Source organism: Pholis gunnellus (assembly GCF_910591455.1).
Source record: "Pholis gunnellus genome assembly, chromosome: 17".
NCBI classification, from domain to species: Eukaryota; Metazoa; Chordata; class Actinopteri; order Perciformes; family Pholidae; genus Pholis; species Pholis gunnellus.
Window position 1 is genome coordinate 9,204,763 of NC_136544.1, and position 20,003 is coordinate 9,224,765.

General features: G+C 41.2%; 1 protein-coding gene across 2 annotated transcripts in view; it reads right to left on the reverse strand.

The window, feature by feature from the left end:
• asic2 (acid-sensing (proton-gated) ion channel 2) overlaps window positions 1–20,003 on the reverse strand; it is a gene marked incomplete at its 5' end in the record, with an annotated part of 271,122 nt that overhangs the window by 11,188 nt on the left and 239,931 nt on the right. For both annotated transcript variants that reach the window (XM_079178043.1, XM_079178042.1), the window contains 2 exons: window positions 2,368–2,495; window positions 11,099–11,249. In XM_079178043.1, coding sequence (XP_079034169.1) covers window positions 2,368–2,495; window positions 11,099–11,249 — 279 coding nt within the window. The remainder of the gene's footprint in view (window positions 1–2,367; window positions 2,496–11,098; window positions 11,250–20,003) is intronic.

Consider the following 20,003-nt stretch of genomic DNA (forward strand, 5'->3'; position numbering starts at 1 on the left):
TTGTGGATAGGCACAGTGTTTTTGCAGCAGACAGGCAGAGGACGGACTGCCTTCACCCCTGCAAGTTATGGGCTGTGCTGAAAGATGACAGAAACCCTGGAGGTTCATTACCCAGGAGGCCTAAACATCACTGCAAAGATCTCTCCCGCTTCCTTCCTGCCTACCGCTGACTCTCTGTATCGCAGCACCACACCGAGCTGTGATGTACAGCAGTGAGACGATGTTTCAACTCAATTTTGCTGAAGAAAAGTTTTTGAAATCCAAACTGAACACCTTTTTATGCAAGTTCAGTCTCTCACATTCAGTATGTTGGTAGAGGCTACCCAGAGCAACCTTTGAGAACATATTTACATGCACTGTAAAGCTGGTTACCGCAATCCCTAATCTGCAAAATGTTGCTTTATATTTTAATTTATGTCAGCGATGATAGATAAGAAACAAATGTGATGGAATTTTACAAATAGTCAAATGTTTAGTAGCGGAAACTGACTTAATTAGACTTTTAGAGACTACTTTGAGTTTGTTTCAATTTTATTTGAACATCATTTTAATTACGAGCATGCACCGTGTGTAACAATCGGCCCTTTCATCCTCGCACTCTGCTGTCACTGCAGGACTTTCTCTATCTGAAGAATGGTCTTACGTCTTTGTCATGCTCATACGTACTTGTAAACAAATACGCATTAGCTTCAATCATGTACGCATATCCATCCGTGCTTGCGCGCATTGACACGCCTCCCACCAGTGTCTATAGGAGAAATGGTTCATGAGTTATAAAAGAGGGCGTAGCGCTAGTATAAGGGGTAGGGCTAAACCACACCAATATAATAGGAACACTCCCACAAGAATAAACAACAAACGGTTGATGAGTTTGGCCACAAACTCACATCTTAACAGCTACACGCTTGACCTCCATGTTATATATCAGCCTCTCATGGCATAAACTGTGGCTGTCACAGGGTTGGGACATTTTTGTGGACCGATCTACTCACAGAGTGAGCGATAGAGCTGCTGGTCGCGGGCAAACAGGTTTCTCGAGTCCCCTACCCTGATTATAGCAAACCGGTTACATTTTCTAATGAAGTTTAAGAAATCAGCTTAATGGAAAAAACCAGACCCAAGCACTTTAAGTGGTTATAATCAATACGTTTGTGATTCCAACACATCACGTGTTTATTGGTATGTGAAAGGGGTTTCTTATAGTGATCAACCCACAAAGAACTATCCCCCAACTCTGCAGTTCCTCTCATCTCTACGAAGCTTTAAAGCGCCTTTCAGCTCATCGTTTTGGTTTTACGGCCCCCAACCTCTCTGTTTTGTTTACACCTAAAGCAAGCAGCTGTTTTAGCTCACTGTACTAGCTGACCAGCACAAAACAGCAGCACCACATTGTTAGCAACTAGCTGGTAAAGTGTAACATAGCAGAGAATTCAGTGGCTAATATTTTATAGAATATTACACTCACAATCCCCAGGTGGTCAGACTCCAAATTAATGCAAATGTTGCCATGTATCTGGATGAGTAAACAGACAACTGTTCGCTTTTGACTCCCCCATATCAATTTAAAAGGTGTCGATGTGTCATAATTGTGTTCGCAGCTTGTTTCTGCTGGACAAAAGAGTTACTGTGGTTGCCAAAGTAACAAGAAAAGAATTGATATGCCAGAGAGAGAAGAAAATGAGAAGGAAATTAATTTTTGACACAAATCTATAAGAGAAGGGCAATCTGCTCCCGCTGTCGAGTCAGACAATTCATTTTTAAACTCACAAAATTCACCCGCAGAAAAAGAGAAAGAAATGGAGAGAAAGAAAAGTTACAGAGAAAAACAGAACTAATAACCCGGATAATAATAATTCCTGACTGACATGGCTGCGAGGGGTCACAGTATGGAGTTATTCAGCTTGGCAGTGTAGAAACACCTTCACTGAAACATGTTCAACTCTAACAAGTGGGATGGGAAAGAGAAAGAGGTCAAAACTACCTGGTGGAGTAGGAGCTTCTGTTACCAGAGAAAAGTCTATTAGTGCATTCACTACGTTTGGCTTTTTATATCTGTGAGACCTGCAGGCTTTAATTTCGGCCCTGTGTGATGGAACAAAGCTTCAGTATGATTGAGTGGGGCTGAGTTCGAGTGAAGCCAGTTAAGGTTTAGAGGGTATTGTGACACATTCAGCTACTCACACACACACACATGCACACACACATGGACACAATCACATCATGCCTGGCTATGGCAAGCAATAAATCAAAGATTATTTATTTATTTATCTCCGAGCGATAAGATGAGCACGTGGATTAGAAGTGAAACCCAACACAAGGAGGAGAAAAGCTATTAACTGTGTAGAAGTGGAAGAGAGGGACACCTACCCTCTGCTCCTGTGTGGCTACAAAAGTCTGGAAGCCAGGGGCCACGCCGAAACCCAGCTCGTGAACGAACGGGGGCTCCGCCTGGCTGTGGATCTGCACACGCACACCTGCCTCGAAGGCTGTATCCTCTGGAAAGGAAGACAGATGGGAAGACTGGGTTAGATGATTTATTCAGGCAATAAACAAACCGAAATGTGCAGAAAAAAAACCTTAAATGTCTTTGGCTTTTTGACTGGTTCAGATACATTGCTCAGGGAATAAAGGAGCGAAAAAAAGCTGTTCACACTCAACAGATGCTGCTGCAGAGAGTCAAAAACTGATTTTCCTGTATGAAACATTTCGCAAATTTCGCTCTTTCGACTCAAAGCCACGAACTTTTAAGATCCTTTATTATAACACAAACTCTCGGTGACCTGCTGTCTCATTTGTCTTGACTTAAAACCCCAGTGAGAAGGAGGATCGGTGCTGACTCCATAGATGACAGGACCTTTATCCTGCAATTCACAGCACTAGTATGCAAACACACACACACACACACAGTTATGGGCAAGGACGAAAAGAGAGCCATGACATTTATGGGAAAAGAGAGAGCGCTCTTTGTAAAAAATCGATAATGTTCTCTCGCCATGTCCTCACTTACAGTGGTGAGCTGCCGGATTTTCAATCAAGGCCCTGCCAGACAATCAGCCAGACACCTCGCGTCAGACAGACAGACACACACACACACACACACACACACACACACACACACACACACACACACACACACACACACACACACACACACACACACACACACACACACACACACACACACACACACACACACACACACACACACACCTGCATATAGCATTATCACCCTACTATGATACACTCACCAGTCAAACATCTGCAGCGACTGACAGCTTGAATGCATTCATATTAAATAGATGAAGGGATCAAACATGCCTTTTTTTCGGGCTGTGTGTTTGAAAACAACCCAAAGAGTACAGTACGTGTGTGTTTCTGTGATTATGTGTGTGTCTGAAAAAGAGTATGAAAGAAACATTGGCTGTTTGAGAGAGATAATCAGAGTCTGTGTGTGTGTGTGTGTGTGTGTGTGTGTGTGTGTGTGTGTGTGTGTGTGTGTGTGTGTGTGTGTGTGTGTGTGTGTGTGTGTGTGTGTGTGTGTCAGAAATAGAAAACAAGCGCATAAATGTGCAGGCTGATGACAGGCTGGGACAGACTGCTGACTCTGTGTTCATGTGTGTGTGGGGAATTAAATGTTGTTGTGTCCTTTCCGGTGCAGTCTCTGGTAAAATATATGATCATGTCCTGCGTAATAAAGGTCTAGTACAAGTTTAATGTCCTTTATGTCTCATCCTACTCTGTTGTTCTGACTTGTTCTTTATGATGTGTGCGCTGTACCATTAATAAGTTATTAGCTCTCTTTGTATTTAACACAAACATTTAATTGAAGCGGCTTCATTTACTGTACTCACTGGGAAAGGATTACTGCAGCACAACATGTTTCCAGGGCAGTACACTGAATATGGGCAAATGTATGTGGACACCTGAACAATTCACCCATATGTGATTGCTGAACATATAACAACAACATGAATAACAGCCTCCACTCGTCTGGTTTCAGGCTTTCCACCAGATTTAGAAACCCAGCTGCAGGGATTTGGCCATTCAGCCACAAGAGCACAAGTGAGATCCAACACTGATGACGGGGCGATGAGGCCTGGTTTACAGTTGGTGTTCCAGCTCACCTCACCAGTGTCCACATAATTTGGGACAAATAGAATTATCTGGTCCTCTTGGGGAAAATCAGGCTAAATCTCATTGGAGGTTTTTCGGCTTAATCCAGGCCAATTTGGTTCTACTTAAGCAAAGCAGACAAAACCAGGTCAAGTACTCTAAAACAAGATAAACAAGATAAACTAGACAGTTATGTTTACATAAACGTATGTGGATTGGGATGGCCCCCATTTTTCATTTGATGACTTAAACCCTTCATTTCATCATATATTGTCATATATTTTAGTTAGTGGCATGTACAAGGAAAAACACATGATATTAAGCTGTAAATCTTATAATTGTTGGACTAATGCTCCATTAGCAGACATACTATTTTACATTATTACCCACTGTTGACCAAAAACAATCAAAAACACATAAAAGAGCCACAATGTTGCACTGGGTGACATATGCCTTCATTATCAAGAACACTTACCAGTGTAAATAAGCAACTGCATGCCTGAGCCTGCACAGTGATGTCTGCACAACACAAAAATATAGGCACTAACTGCACTAAATGTTTATTGTGATAAAGGAATGCAATGCCCATTTTGGCTCTTTAGTGTGTTCTTAATGGTATTTGTACCAATGTATTTCTATAAGAGGCATAATCTATCAGGCTGTGACTGCATATGCAAGAGCTTAGTCGCAAACATTGTTGGTTCTGGTCTTTGGTCAAGGAATGTGTTAATAATAAAAAAGTGTATAGGCAGATGTTCAATAAGATGCTATTTTCTGCTGTTACATTGTTGTAAACATCGCTCTGTTGCTCTTGGTAAACAATTAGCTGCACCAACATAATATGGTGACTGTTTCAACTGACACTTCCATGTTGCACAACAATATCTACCAATAATCTATTTGTTCAGCTGTTGTGTGTTGACCATTTGTCAACCAAAGTGCTTGCTGTAAAAAAAAAAAACGTGCAAATATATTGGATTGATATATATTAGACTTGATGTCGGATCTTTGCAGTGAATGCTGGGTAAAAGTAGAAATACTGAGAACAGACTGAACAGATTTTCTCAGTAAATGTGAATTTGGTTTCATCAATATGAACAGTAATACACAATAATGATATAAGAATGTTATTTGAAAAATGGACTTTGAAAATGCCGTGGACATGTTATTCATACCCAGAACACCATGAGATAACACAGGAAAAAGAAAAGGCATCAAAAGAATAAACACGACTGAGCACCACTGAGGTTTTTGTTTTGTCTGACAATGTAAAAAAAAAAGTGAGATTTTCTGAAAAGCAGCAGATCTTCTCAACCGAGGAGCTTGAAATATGACTCCATCGATGTATTTTTTTCATCGATTTTTTTCATCGACTCGTTTCAGCTCTAATACCCGTCCAATTGTATTGCATTACATTGGCTGGTTGTACTCAAACCAGATGACCAGATAGAGAGATGTGGTCAGTGTACAGAGAAAAGATACAAACAAACACGATCCTATTCTTTAGAGACAGACATCTTGTGTAAAGACAATGATCTCTTCACTGAGAGGGAAAATTACATATTTATATTTGCGCACTGTATTTGTCTATTTGAAGGAAAAGGAGTGTGTGTGTGTGAGAGTTAGAGATCAGAGCAAACAGGGCTCGCTGTGCTTGTTTGTGCTTCAGTTCTGCTCTCAATATCAAAAGATGATCAAACAAAGTTTGTTATTTCTGAACTTGAGCTTTAGTTGAATCCAGTATGCAAAATAGTTAGTTTGTGTAAGACTTAAGCATAACACTGGAGCACTCAGTAGCCGGGACCCTTTACGCAAGTATGTAATGTAACAGTGGCGGCCTTGCATTTTATACCTGGGCCTTCACTGCTGAAATACCACCTTATAACCACATGATGGCGCCACAGCTAGGGTTATTAATCGTTTCTTGGCCTGTAACTATATAACGTATTTGTATTAAACCGTTCGGTACGAGGCTTACAAACCGAACAAAACGTTTGAATAATACTACTGCATTTGGAAAATGCAGAAGCTTACATTGTAGGAAATAATGTTATATAAATAATGTTTTCTGCGCTCATTGGCGACAGCGGTCTGTGTGACCTCTGAACCGGAACAAAAACAGCTGTACCCCGCAAGTGTTCCGGGAGGCTAGGCTAACTAGCTTAACGGAAAAACAACAGCAGTAACACGCATTCTGCTACACACTCAAGAGCCATTCAGATATTTGATGTAAAAAAACGAACCAGTTGACTTACCAAATGCTGATCACATCCTCTTTTCTTTGTTGACAATGAGTTTAATCCCACAGTTAAATCCCAACTCACAAATCCGTTTATCTTCCAGTTTCAGCCATTGAGTGTTAAAAAACAAAGCTAGGTAAGAAAAAAAAAAAATCTACACCAAGCAAAATGCTAAAAATATCATAATTTCATTCATATCTTTCAATATGAACTCTCACTACTCCACTAAGCCTCTGCTGTAAATTTCGTTTAAAATTAGTCACGTGCTCGCCCACTGACCAATCACAGCACAGAATCTCACTGCAGCGCTGCTGCTAATGCTGACGTAGTTGTAGGCTTGCAGGCCACTCTGGCGTGTCCAAGAATGTTAAACTAAAGATCTGATTGGTTGAAGACTATGACAATCAACAATATCGTAGGTCTGCAGGCCTCGGGCCTCTCTTCTTACCTAGAGACACAGAGGTGAAATCTGATTGGATAAAAGCTCTACTTAAAACAAGCTGCACTGGAAACAGGGCAACTGAGGAAGACAGTAGCTGTGCAATGAGAAAATAAGATAATGGGAAAAATATTTTTATAAATTATGATACATGTAGTGTATTTAAGAAAAATTATTAAATTATAAAATAGCTATAACTTTGTGATTCTGTTTACGCCAGCAGAGAAGGCTTTGCAGGCCCTGACGGCCCGCCACTGATGTAATAACATATTTATCTATTGCAACCATAACTAATTCAGATTCTTTGCGGTGGTTGTGACACTCAAAACAATGTATCCACTGTTTTACAGCTGCAACAATAGCGAGGGACTAGGGCTAGGCTATGACATAAGTTTAACTAACTTGGTTTTGATTGGCCAGTGACCCCAGTCACGGACACACATGCAGCATGCTCTCATGACAGGCACACAGAGAGGGCCGGTGAAAAAGTCATCGTTCGGTCCACTGGCTCACCAATGCGGCAGCCCCACGGGATCTGTCCCAGTATGCCAGCTGCTGAGACAATCATAACTTAGATCTTGCTACTTTGTACGACACTGAGTAAATTCAGGTGGTACAAGTGTTTGGCTGTTAGAGAACAGAAGAGGTAAAGGAGAGGTTCAACTGGGGTGAATGAGGAACGTGGTCCGTGAAATGCTTAAGTGTTTATGTTCATGTTGTTGGATGTCTGTTTAAAATAAAATAAAAAATCTTATCTGGGAGTTCATCCTGGTGTGAGTTAATGTACTGTCTTTCCCTGTACTGAAGATAAAATGTCCTCAATAAGTGTCAATACGTTTACTTAATTACAGTTCTAACAATACACAACATGTAAGCACTGACATACATACAGTTTTATACTTTCTACGGACTTATTTTTGTTCACTTCTCTCTTTTTATCTAATATTTGCTAGTCAGTGCTAATCAGCTGATGTTAGCATGCTAAACTAAGATGTTTGACACATGGCTATAGACCACCTATAGATTACTATAACTCCATGGTTCTTTCACTAATGTATCTACTTACCTCTGAGCAATCTGTTGTAACCATTGTTTTATAAAAGTAAACAACAATTGAGTACACAAACAAGGACTGAAACACACTTTTTGTTTTGTTTTTCACCTTGTAGAATCTCACCACAAGGTCCATTTAGAAGCTTGTTTTTGAGATTTTAATCATATCAGCTCATGGGTTTCCCAGTTGTCATGGAAATGTTTACATTTCCATTTATGAGAGGATTTCACATCAGGATTAGCGCTCTCCCGTTTAATCATTTCCACAACACTTAGCTTCTCTACTTTTAGTTCATACATTGTCCTTCTATAAACCTAGTAGTTCAGGTATTTGTGATCAAACTAGATTTGGCACATTTCTACGTAAAACATAAATCAATCTCAGTTCACACACAGAAACGGTCACATTGAGACAACACGTTGTATTTGCCAAGTTTGCAAAAAATGTATTATTCTAATTTAGCTGTTGGGTGAAAATGTACTTTGCACCTTCACAGAGACAACTCACAATGTATAAGAAGACTGAAAATGAAAGACAAATAGAAGCAAATGAGCACTACAGAGGCAGCTTGTCCCATTCATGATATAGCAGTTGAAGTCCACCAACACCAGCATTAATTAAAGATTTCAGGATACCGCTTTATTAATTATATATATATATATAAAATTATAAATTAAACAGTAACCTCTCTCTGGCATGTGTCCTCACCAATATAGGAAACTGTCTGGTGCACTTAAAGAAGAATATGTTTCCAACAAGCAAAAGTAATAGTTTGACACACACACGATTGCACAGACACGAACATCCCAACTGACCAAACACCTCAAACACGCAAGTGGTAAAGATAAAAGGATCAAGGTGCTTCAACTTCAGCTTTGCATTTGGTTTAACCTGTTGTTGAACAAACATTCTTCAGCTCCTTCAGGTGCCGCTCAGAGTGCTTTCTCAACATGGCTTTGATTTAATAACAGCAGACACAAAGAGTGCAGAGGAAAGGCAAGATATCAGCACTGCACTCAAATGTGTGTCAGGCTTTACTCGCCTGCTTTCCACACAGAATAGGATCCAAGATCTGAGACGATGGATGGCACATAGACAGAAAAAGAAGGAGACTTAAAGCTCCGACTGGTGATGTGATACATGAGCAAAAAGGGAGAGATTATAGAACTTGATGTAACATGCCTCTTTCTAATTCCTCCTCTATGAGAGGAGATAAAACAAAAAAAATCAATAACTCTTTGCATATCACTCACATTCAACATCCCTCCATCAATGATGCTGTTAGAAATAGACATAGTGGGTGAGGTCAATGTCCCCGGGTGCTTGGGAACTCTGAAAGGTTAGGTCTTCAAGTTGAGCTTCCTGAAATGTTAGTCTCTGATATAGAGAAGAAATTGAAGATGAACCTCATCAGAGTTTCACAGGCTGTGATGTTTTTGAAAGTCTTTTCTCCACACTGCAAACATTTTTTAGCTGTGCAGCTGAAGGCAGACATGTGGAGGGTGCTGAGTGTGTAAACAGACCACTTTGATCAAGACTGCTTGACAAATCTAATATCCAAGAGGCCTGCCTGACGCTGCAAACTGCAAATTACTTTTCAAAAAAAGGTCAATGTGTAGCAAGAGTTGAAAGAAATGTGAGATTAGAAACTCGGTGTGCTCAAGTTCACAGATGCAGAAACTATATTTGTCTTATAAACTCTGCATGTTGTGGGAGATATTTCTAACTCATTTTAAGTTACCATTCTAAGCATTTTTTGAATACATAAATCGCAAAAACAAGAAGCTTTTCAAGATGTTGTCACAGAGGTGCAGCAGACATCTGTGGAACCAAAAGGTTACACTTCTTCTTTCTCTTCTCCATCTCAGATGACATCCATACAATAACAACTGAAGGAAACAACAACACAGCAAAGTCAGATTTAGAGTCAGAATTATTGAAATTGAATTCCCGGTGTCCTCCATGTGATTATTTAAGGTCTATGTAAGAGCAGAGTTTCCAGACAGCCACAGTGTGGATGGAAATAACAGATGGACACATTTCTACCACCTGAGCAGTTCGGTCAGCAACACAATGAGGAGAAAGCTGGGTATCCAGGCAACAGGCCGTCCGTATTCTCCCACGACTCAAACTTAAAATCAGTCTTGTTCATTTTTCACAACATGAAACATGTTTTTTTTTTTTATGTTTCTTCATCTTGATAAAATGAGGAGGAGTATCATGGCCGCCCTGCAGGTCCCGGGAGAGCGCCGTGTGCTAATAGAACCCCGGAGACCGACTGCTGGCCTCTGGATGATGGACAATAAGAGAATCCACGGGAGGGTAGAGGGTTTGGGTATTGGATGGAAAAAGAGGTAATTGGTGGGAGTAGATGGGGGAAGTGTCCCTGACCAGTGTGTTCATCATGTCTGCACAGCAGTGGGATCTGGCTCAGTTGAGGAAACACTCCCTGCTGAGGCTGACTCAGCTCATCTGGGTTAATGAAACCACACAGGGATAAACATGGGCACTGGAAACTGCAGCCTGGGAGACGAAGCTCCACATGCGGCCAGGGTGGTGCCTGGAGTAGTCTGTTTGAACAGAAATACAACCAGGAGTTCAGGACAGGGGGGGGGCTGAGAGACCTGCTGTCCACAGAAGAACATGAGGAGGATTGATAGGTTGTGACTTTTTGATGATAGATCTTCCTTAAGTTGAGCCTAAAGTAAATAATGCCCATCTGCTGGGCTGCTCGTAGCTTGGCTAGCGGCTCTGGGAACGCCCCCCGTCTGGCCTCCCACTGGTTCAGACGTGAGCCGCTCATTCAATGAGCTTCACTGTGGAGACATTCAGGGAGCCTCAAAACCCTCAATCTGAGCCACTAACAAGACCTCCAGTATGCACATCAGTGTGGTGAACAATCTTTGTAATAAAGATGATCACAGAGGCTTGAGACTTGAAAGGGTTTTGAATATGTATGATATGACACTAAGGACAAATATGATCACAGCCATTCAGAAGAGGAGGTGCAGTAATTGCACTTTGTTTTGAGTCAAGAGTGAATACAGCAGCAGAATAGGTTTGAGGTCATCAGTGTAACAAAAAGTGCTCCAAAAAAGGTGCTAGTGCTCTACAAATCAGTCATCAATGTTTTGAGTATTTGGCTCAGTACAATGCAATACTTCAAAAAGGCTGTTTTAGGGCCATATAATGAAATGTAACTCTAATCGGTTGAGATTAAACAGGACAGTTGATCAAGGGGGTCCTGCTTACCTGTGTCTCCCCACACCGGCAGGTACTCGTCCTGCTGGATGTCCAGCATGATCTCCAGGCCGTTTCCTGTCCCTCCCTTCATGGTGGTGCGGAGCGTCTTCCCTTCCTCTACAGCGTTGAACATGTAGCACTTCCCATACCTGGTGAACACCTGAGAGGAGACGCAGAGAAAGAGAGGACTGATAAGTGATGACTCATAAACCCTCATACACAGACACACTGCAAAGACAGTGTTGCAGTAGATGTTGCGGTAGGTGCTAGTTGTGCATTGATGGAGCCAATTTATCTCCATGAAGGAGGTATCTTTTTTGCCACGCCCATGAATTTAGAATCAAAATGACTGGCATGATGATGAACTACAATATGTTTTCTCACAATATCATGTTTTAAGAGGGTTTTACTGTGTTTCATTCTTTTGTATTTGTCCCTTTTGACTTTTGACAGTTTGTACACACCAACTCATTCATTTACATGCTTTGCCATCTGAGCTGTTGTTTTTAGTCATGCTTCTTCAAAATGCCTGCATGTTCTAAAAACATCACAAATGTCTGTATGTGAATGGATTTTCCAATGTTACGAGGTTATTACGAGGTCTTAGTGTTGTACAAAAACATGTTTAAAAAGCACATTTTCACGGATTTCTTGATGGATATGATTTGAGTTTTTGCTACAACAGCTCCCATCATCATGCTCTGGGTGATGTTGCACTGTAACCATGGATGTACAGCTATCAGTCACATGGATTGCCTTTGATACTGGAGAAAATGTCTTCATTTCATGATTGAGAGGCAAGATCTGCGGTAACAACAAGCCCATCTTTTTACACAATTTCTAAGCAGATTTATGGACATTCACCCACAGTGGACACTGATATCACTGGAAAGAGTAAGTTACTCTGGTTGCTGTATAATGTCTGTGCACTCTGGTTTGACTGAGTACTGACTCGGCTGTAGATGATCAGTCCCAAATTACTAAATTAGAGGTCTTCTTGTCTGCTGTGGAAAACTGGATGTCAAGTCATTTCTTGCTCCTCAACTCAAAATAAAACTGAGATGCTGGTCTTTGGCCCTGCACAAAGCGCCCGTGTGTGTGCCTTCTTCCCTCCTGCCTTTCTTTCTCTCTCCTTCCCTTGTTTTCTCTCCAGGTGCCAACAAGGTCATTGGTTTTCGACCTGTGCAGGCCAGTCATGCTGCTCCTTGCTTTCCACAGACTTCAAGCTGGCCAATCAACAGATTGAGGCCCACAATAAAAGGAGGGAGCCTGAGGAGTTCACCTTCTTCGTTTTTGTTCTCTGCCTGTTTGAGCTGTGACATTGTTGTTGATAACTTCTGAAGGTTTGTGGTGGGAGGTTGAGGACAGAGGTTGAGTTGAGCTACATACGTAGTTCATTTTTGTCGACCCTTTGTTTTGGTGCTGCTATTTTTTTTTTTAGATAAGTGAGTAAAGCCATTTTGTTTGTGTTTTGTTTTCAGAGGTAGGAGTTAGCCAGGCCTAGTTTTGTTATATTGACTACTATTCGTTTGGCACGACCACTCTCTCCCACCTTTGAAGTAAATCATCTTAATTGTTACTTCTACTCCTGACTCTTTTATATTTAGTCATCATGCTACCGTCAACTTTTTCCCTAGACTTGTTTCTTTTTCTTTATTATCTGGCTGGTGAGTCAGTTTGTGTGTGTATGTGTGTGTGTGTGTGCCTTGAATCCTTTCTTCCTTTCTTTTTGAGAGGTTATTACAGTCTTTGAAATCTGAAATTAGAGAGTTGAACTTGTTAAAGTAAGTGCCTTACTTAATTGAATGTTGAACATTGTAGGAGGAAGTGCATTTGTGTCTCAGGCTCTCCTGTTGAACAGTGAAACATTATTACCTTTCTTTGTGTTGCCATCATTTTTTATGTCTTCCTGTTTCAATTGCCAATTTGTGGTCCCTGCCTGTATCTGGCTCTACTTTCTATGACAGAAGAACGATATTCTGCCAATTCATAATCTCTTTTTAGGGCCAGAAAAACTTTGGCTTTTAGTTTCTTTCTTGTTTCAAATAGGTTTCTTTACATTGTTATAATTTGGTTTACTCTGGTGGTTGTTTGGAGAGCGGTGTTTGTTTTGAGACTAGTTGGTGTGTCTGAGAGAGGGCAGATAGCCTCGGCACCAGCTGACAGAGGGAACCCTTTTCTGGACCCGGGAATGGGGGATGTCTAGGGGGCTGGATTTAAGGAGATATAAAAATCTGAGTGCTATTTTTTGAATGTCAACTATCAGCGGGTATCTGGTTTATTCTGCTCTACATTTTACCCATCCGTTTGTTTTCTTCTCCCTTCTGTGAGGCTGACATTTGTGTAGCCTCTTCTCTTTCCAGGTCACATGGTGGAGAGGAGGTCGCGTGGCTCATGCTCTAGCTGTTTGGCAACACCCAGAAGGTGCTTGACTTCTTCCTGCACATTCTGTGTGTCATTTTGTCTGTTTTGTAATTATATTATGTTGGTCTTTTCTGTAAACACATCTATTGCATGTCTGTCCATCCTGGGAGAGAGAACCCTCCTCTGGTACTCCGAACCAAGGGTACAAATGGATAGAGGATGCTGTTTGCTTTACAGATTGTTGAACCCCCTCAGGCAAATTTGAGATTCGGACTTGGGGCAATAAAAATTGACTTGACTCAGATAAGAAGGGATGTGACGCTGACCAGTATTGCATCAATTGAGTTCAAAAGGTTAAAGTCATTAAAGCCATTTTCTTTCTCTTTTATTTCAGAAATAATGGTATGTCAATGGTTTTACATGCACTGCACACACAGCCCTGATGGCTACAAGTGTTATTATGAAGTGTATCTCTGTGAAGGACAGGTCTGCCAATAAATGTTGGCTGGCAGAGAGGCACTCTCCTTCTCATATTATCTTTCTGCAGGAGCTTTCAACTTTTGAATGGTGCACAGTTTGCAAAACTTATTTTATACACAAAAGAGGAACGAAAAACCGAGGCAAGCTCTCACCTTTGACATTTTTTTTTTTTGAGACAATTATGTAGTTGAGATGTGAGTAAAGCGAAACGATTGTAGAGCCCACAGAAACAACTCAAACAAACGGATCCAATTTAACATGTAATTGCTTAAAAGCAGAAAGCGCCCTGCCATTACTGGCCCATACTTCAACAAGGCTTCAGAAAATATTACAGAACCGCTCCGTTCCCTCTATGCTGTGTGTGCTACATATTTTTGTGATCGCTTACACACTTAAAGTAAATACTGAAACAAAAATGTCAAAACTTTCAGTGTGTTGTTGCTTTGAAAGAGTAATTCAAAGGGTGTATAATTTCGTTGCAAATATTCAACTTTTGAAAAAGGATTGTTAGGTTTTGATTGCAGAGTTTCATTTGTGTTTCAAGTGAAATATTTATCTCCAAGTGTTCTCCTGTGTGTGTGTGTAAATTCAGCAACAATTGTGGAGGCAAAAGCAAAAAGCTTCCTTCACTATTGTCTCTCTGCACCACCACTACCTCAACAAGAGCCACCAAATGGCTTCAAAGCACGTATCAATAGAGTTAACACTACAGAGTGCAGCTTATTGCAGATGTCCTTGTGGGTGTAACACACGCAAACATGTCAATTCAACTGTAGTTGTGAGGTCTCCACTCATGAATAGTTATCACCACGACAGCCATCCACTTCAGTCTTTGCGATCAGTGACTGATACGATACTGATACATACTGTATGTCCTGACTGTATGCTCACTGTCTCATTGAGGAAATATTACATTTTTTACAATGGTTATGAAGCAGTGATGTCCAAAAAACTGCAGACGAGTCCTTCTCCTGCAATGGAGTCCATGCAGCAGCATTTCAAGCTTCTCACAGTACGGAACAAACAGCAGCATTAGCCTTTTGGCAATCTCTCTCTATACCATGTGCCCTTTGCCTTGCACGTTCACAGCGACCCCCAAGAGTATCCCACATTGCTTCAGTGTTTGTTAAAAAAGTCAGCCAGCTAGACATACCTAATTTGCATACAATGATCAGATCACAATTCGGGCAGAATTGAATGATCAGCTGTAATACAAAGGCATGTAGCATTATCCACATAACGCGCAGATGTAGTCGGTGGTTTTACCACATTTCAAAAACGAATGTCAGCCATGTCGTGTTAGCTAAGGTCTGTTAATCAGGATTATCAAATGCAAATTCATTGGATATAGTTATATATCCAATGAATTCTCACATGACTACAATCATAACCGTCTTGATGACGAATGATGAGAACGCTTACCGGTTGTAAACATGAGAATATTTCCCATCACTACCTTCCATACCACTATCTAAACGAACCAGCTGTTTGTCTTCTATGTAGACGGTGAGAGAAATATTGATTTTGATCATTATAAACGTGTTAATAAAGATCAAGAGGCATGTGACTGCACTGCATTGTGGTCCATCAAGGCTAATGTTGGTGGGGATTATTGTAAATATCCGATTCTCCTGTACCACAGATGTTTAAAATTGCTGAATGAGACAACAACACGGAAGGCAAAGTAAATCGGCAATAGCTGTTTTTTCAGTGCAGAAGTGTTTTTAGATGGATTTTTCATTTCATGCTCCTCCTCCGTCATTGACACTGGCCTTCTCATGGATGGTTTACTGACATGATTGATCGACTACTTAATGCCATACTGCCACAGAGGTGGTGCAGATCGGAAGAATATGAAGTACCACATTACAGGTTCATTCACCTCTGCAAAACAGAGATGCTCCCGACAGATATGTACCTGCGCAAAATAAATGACTCACTGGGAGCTGCTGGAGCGGAGTGAAGAGGACAGCGGATAAATATTCATGACACCATCACTCCACGTTTGCAGGAACAAGATGAGGCTGTTTTTTTCTTCACATACTTCTTAGTGCAGAGCAGAGAGAAACCACAGAGGTCCCACAAGGTGGTGGTCCAATATCCATCACTAATTTCTCAGAATCCCATGTCTGCTGAGGCTTGGCAATGCAACCACGACTTAGCTGCAGTTTCATAAGAAACAGTGTGTCGACATGGACAACTTTACCTTGACTTCTCCAGAATGAAAACATTTTCTGATCAGATTAGATTAGATTGGTTTAAGCGTCCACCTCAGGGGAAATTTGTCTTTCTCTTTTCCCAAGTACAGCAAAAGGTAAATACGATACACAGCACAACACAACATTAAAAACACAAAATACAATAAACAACTTTGCATAGTTGGCAGGTAGCAAAAAAGTTATATATATATATTTTCTTTTGCTATTTTCACTCAAGTTGCTGTACCATGTTATGCTAAGTGATAACATGCTTTTAACCAGGCTTTTGTATGCGATTTCAAGTATTCTTTGTCTCTGATGAACTTCAGTTATGCAGCTGCCCAAACGCTCCAGAAATTGTGTTCTATTAACTCTCACTGGCCACTCAGTCAAAGACTGTGTAATTACCCAACAGTCATTTGCCATTCCGTTATATCTATATGTGTGTGTGTGTGTCTGGATTTAATAATCTTTCACAATTTTGTTATTTTTTTTCAAAGCCATTGCCTCCAAAGTGTCTACTGTCAACATCGCTCTCACCCTGCCTTTGTTATATAGGGATGAATTGCTTTCAGGGGGACACTGCTCGACCCTCTTTCTCTCCTTTTGTCAAGACTGATGATGTTTGACGGACAGGACCAGGGCCGGGTCAACATCCCATTAGACCTCAGCCAGACACAAAGGCTCCTCCTCAGCCACTAGATGACAAAGACACTAACACAACGTTGACAGTGGGGATCTGTCACTTTGCATATCCTTGCCACTGACCCTGTGTCTGCCCCCTTCCCTTCTCACTTCCTCCCTTATCTGCCGCCTTAGGTCTAGCTGTCAGATGGGAAAAGGTAATGAGTTCTCAAACCTGTCCTGAAATGCAGAAAGGCTCTCTGCCTGAACAATGTGTAAGGGTACAGAGACTTATCAATTCGAATTTTACAAGTACATTGCACTGGTGAAAAGCCGAATAGATCAACTTTGTCAGCGTTAAGACGTTTGTCATCTCGGTCAATAGAGGAGAAAGTTGCCAGTAATAAACAAGGTCATGATAACCTGCGCTGTGGTGGCTGCCGATCAATGCCAGTGAGCCAATACAGATTTCCATTTGGTGTCCATATAACCTGCTCTAATATAACGTGTAATCTCTACTTTTGTTGAAGCTGCACAAATCAATATTCCTATGTAAACAACGGCTCAGACTACTTCGTGTAATGTCAAAGGTCTCGTTCGTAGTGGCGAAACCCCACAAAGAATTATCACCCAGCTTTGCAGTTTCTCTGAGCTCCGGAATGTTCCAGCATCAAACGGCTCATTATTTAGGTTCACTGTTCACTGTTTTGATTTACTTTTACCCAAATGTGCAACCCAACAGGGTCTCGGGGAGTCCTTGACTGCATGGTTACACTCGGTTCCACATTTTTTGACTCAATATGCATGAAATAATGGAAATATGTCAAAGAGGAAACACATTTCATTACTCATAGTCCACTCTTTTTCAAGGTAAAATTGAATATTTCTCAATCTCTAGCCTATGTTTGCTGTGACTGAATTGTGATGGACCGGTTGTGCGTGAGGTGAAAGGTATGAACCTGTGTGAGTGTCAGGTTCAAGTGTGTGCGTTAGTGTGCTGTGTGGATTCCGGTGCAGAGCATAGTTGTTGCGTGGTAGCGTTGTGTTAGTGGCCTTCTTGTTTACGATATTAGCCTTTGTTATGTGTGTGCAAGGCGGGTATTGCCCCGTTGGTCCATGAAATCTTGTATATTGCATATAGAGGACTGCATAGGACTTCAGCATTACACTGGAGCACTGCTGTAGCTTATGTTGAACCCCAGATTGCAAAAGTGTATTTGGCTCACTGCTTTTACCGCTCTCATTAACCTTGTTTCCAGCAGCAGCAGGCAGCTGTTTTCAGTGAAAAAGTCCTAAAGACCGGCTTTATGTTTCGTGCTTTTAAAATGGACAACGGTAGTGATTTATACTGGTGAATATAGTGGAGCGTTTAGCAGCTAAGGAGCAAGATATTCCCTCTACAAGCTGGTGGACACCAAAACATAGTTGAAGGGTCAATGAAAATTGTACTTGCATTCATCAAATGGCAGGACACACGACTCCAATTGAATGCTAATGTTGCTCCATGTCTGCAGGATGTATAAATAGAGGCTTGCTTACACATAAGCTCAAAAGTGTATCATTTATCAGCGTGGTGTTCACGGCAAATGGTGAAATGGCCAAAAGAGAAAATTAAAAAAATATCAGCACTGCTTTAACTTTTCATTCCTTGTGTCAGAAAGTAACAAGAAGTTTAGATTCTAGTTAGGACTACTTTGTGCTGCTCGTGTCTGTTCTTGTTAAGTTTTGAAAATGTTATATTTATTCGGGGGTTCAGTATAAAATGTCAAGCTCAAGTTGTTGCCAATATCACGGTAGTGATCCACGCCAGAGGTCTGAGAGCCGAGCAGCAAGCGCGGGGCGCGCACAGCTCTGCTGCCAATTAGAATGCCTTTTGACCAACATAACACGTCTCATTAGTATTCACAGCTGCAAGTGAGAATGTCTGGAAGCACAGAGCTGCAAACATGCCATGACCTCGCCTGTTTACCATGTAGTGCCTCCCACAGTCAAAATTGACACGACCATTTGAGTGAATTCCTGTCACGATGAAAGGTCAGTCGTTAGCACCGGCCACCCACAAATCAGACCCTTAAACAAGTCCCTGGTTAATGCAAAGAAAATATGTGTGCAGAAATTGTACTCATGAAGCGCAATGCTTTATTTCCCTATATCTGACCTTGTCTAAAATAGTTACTAAGCTCCTCCCTTTGGACTCTCACAGACTCCCACCATTCTGAATTCATCTTGCTTTCTTGCATATTATCCTATTTCTTATCACTGCTTTGCAAATGGCTTGTTGATGTGATGCCAAAAAAACACTGGCAGCTTATTTCTTCAGAGAGGAGATGCTATCTTTTCTTCATTTTATGCTCCCACTCCCAGTAGCCTTTTCTTTATCTCCTTCTGTCCATGTAGCGTCCAAGCCATCAAAATGCCCTGAAGTGTACACCATATTTATAAATCCTACTTTCAATGTTACTGACACGGCAAAGCCTCATCTACCACAAGAAAAAGCTCTGCCATATCTGCCATGTTGGCTCCTGTTTAAACATCTTTTTTTCCATTATTTGAGCTGATTCAGTGATGCATTCATGCCATTATCTGTTCAAAAGTTGATAACAGGAAAGACCAGATGACGTGTACTTTGCATTTGTAATATTACGGCCTGTTTGAAATTGGACGGATTGGTTCTTTGTTCATCAGATACTGCTTGCTGACTTTGCTATTACTTTCTGTCAGTTGTGTTGTTCATGCACCATTACAAAACACAGACATTACAAAACACAAAGCTACAGGAAGAGACAGAATAGCAGAATAAGCAGGTAATAAGACACTTCCTCATCCCATTTGCTTTTCTGGCATGGCGGAACATTACGTGAAAAGCACTGAAGAGTGGATTGAAATGTTAAACATAACAGTCAAGCAAGCAGTTTTGTCAGTTCTCATGAAGAGCCTCCACGTTTCAAGGTTATACCACTTTTGCATGAGCTCTCTATTGTGATCTGCTGTTATTGTTTTACAAATCAATATCCATTATAGGAGAATTTAGGGGCCGTTTTGTGATAAAAACAAAAGCGGAGAGGGTGTTAGAGGGTTAGGAGAGAAAGGGAAGAGAGATGCCTTTATATCCTCGAGGCTTACTGGGAGAAGAAGAGAGGGGTAAAGTTTATGAAAAAGGTCTTTGAGTTGCAAGGTGTGCACTTTCTCCACCGCCCGAGAAGTGGCTCTACTGCTGTGGCTGTGGGGATAAATAATGCAGAGGGCTG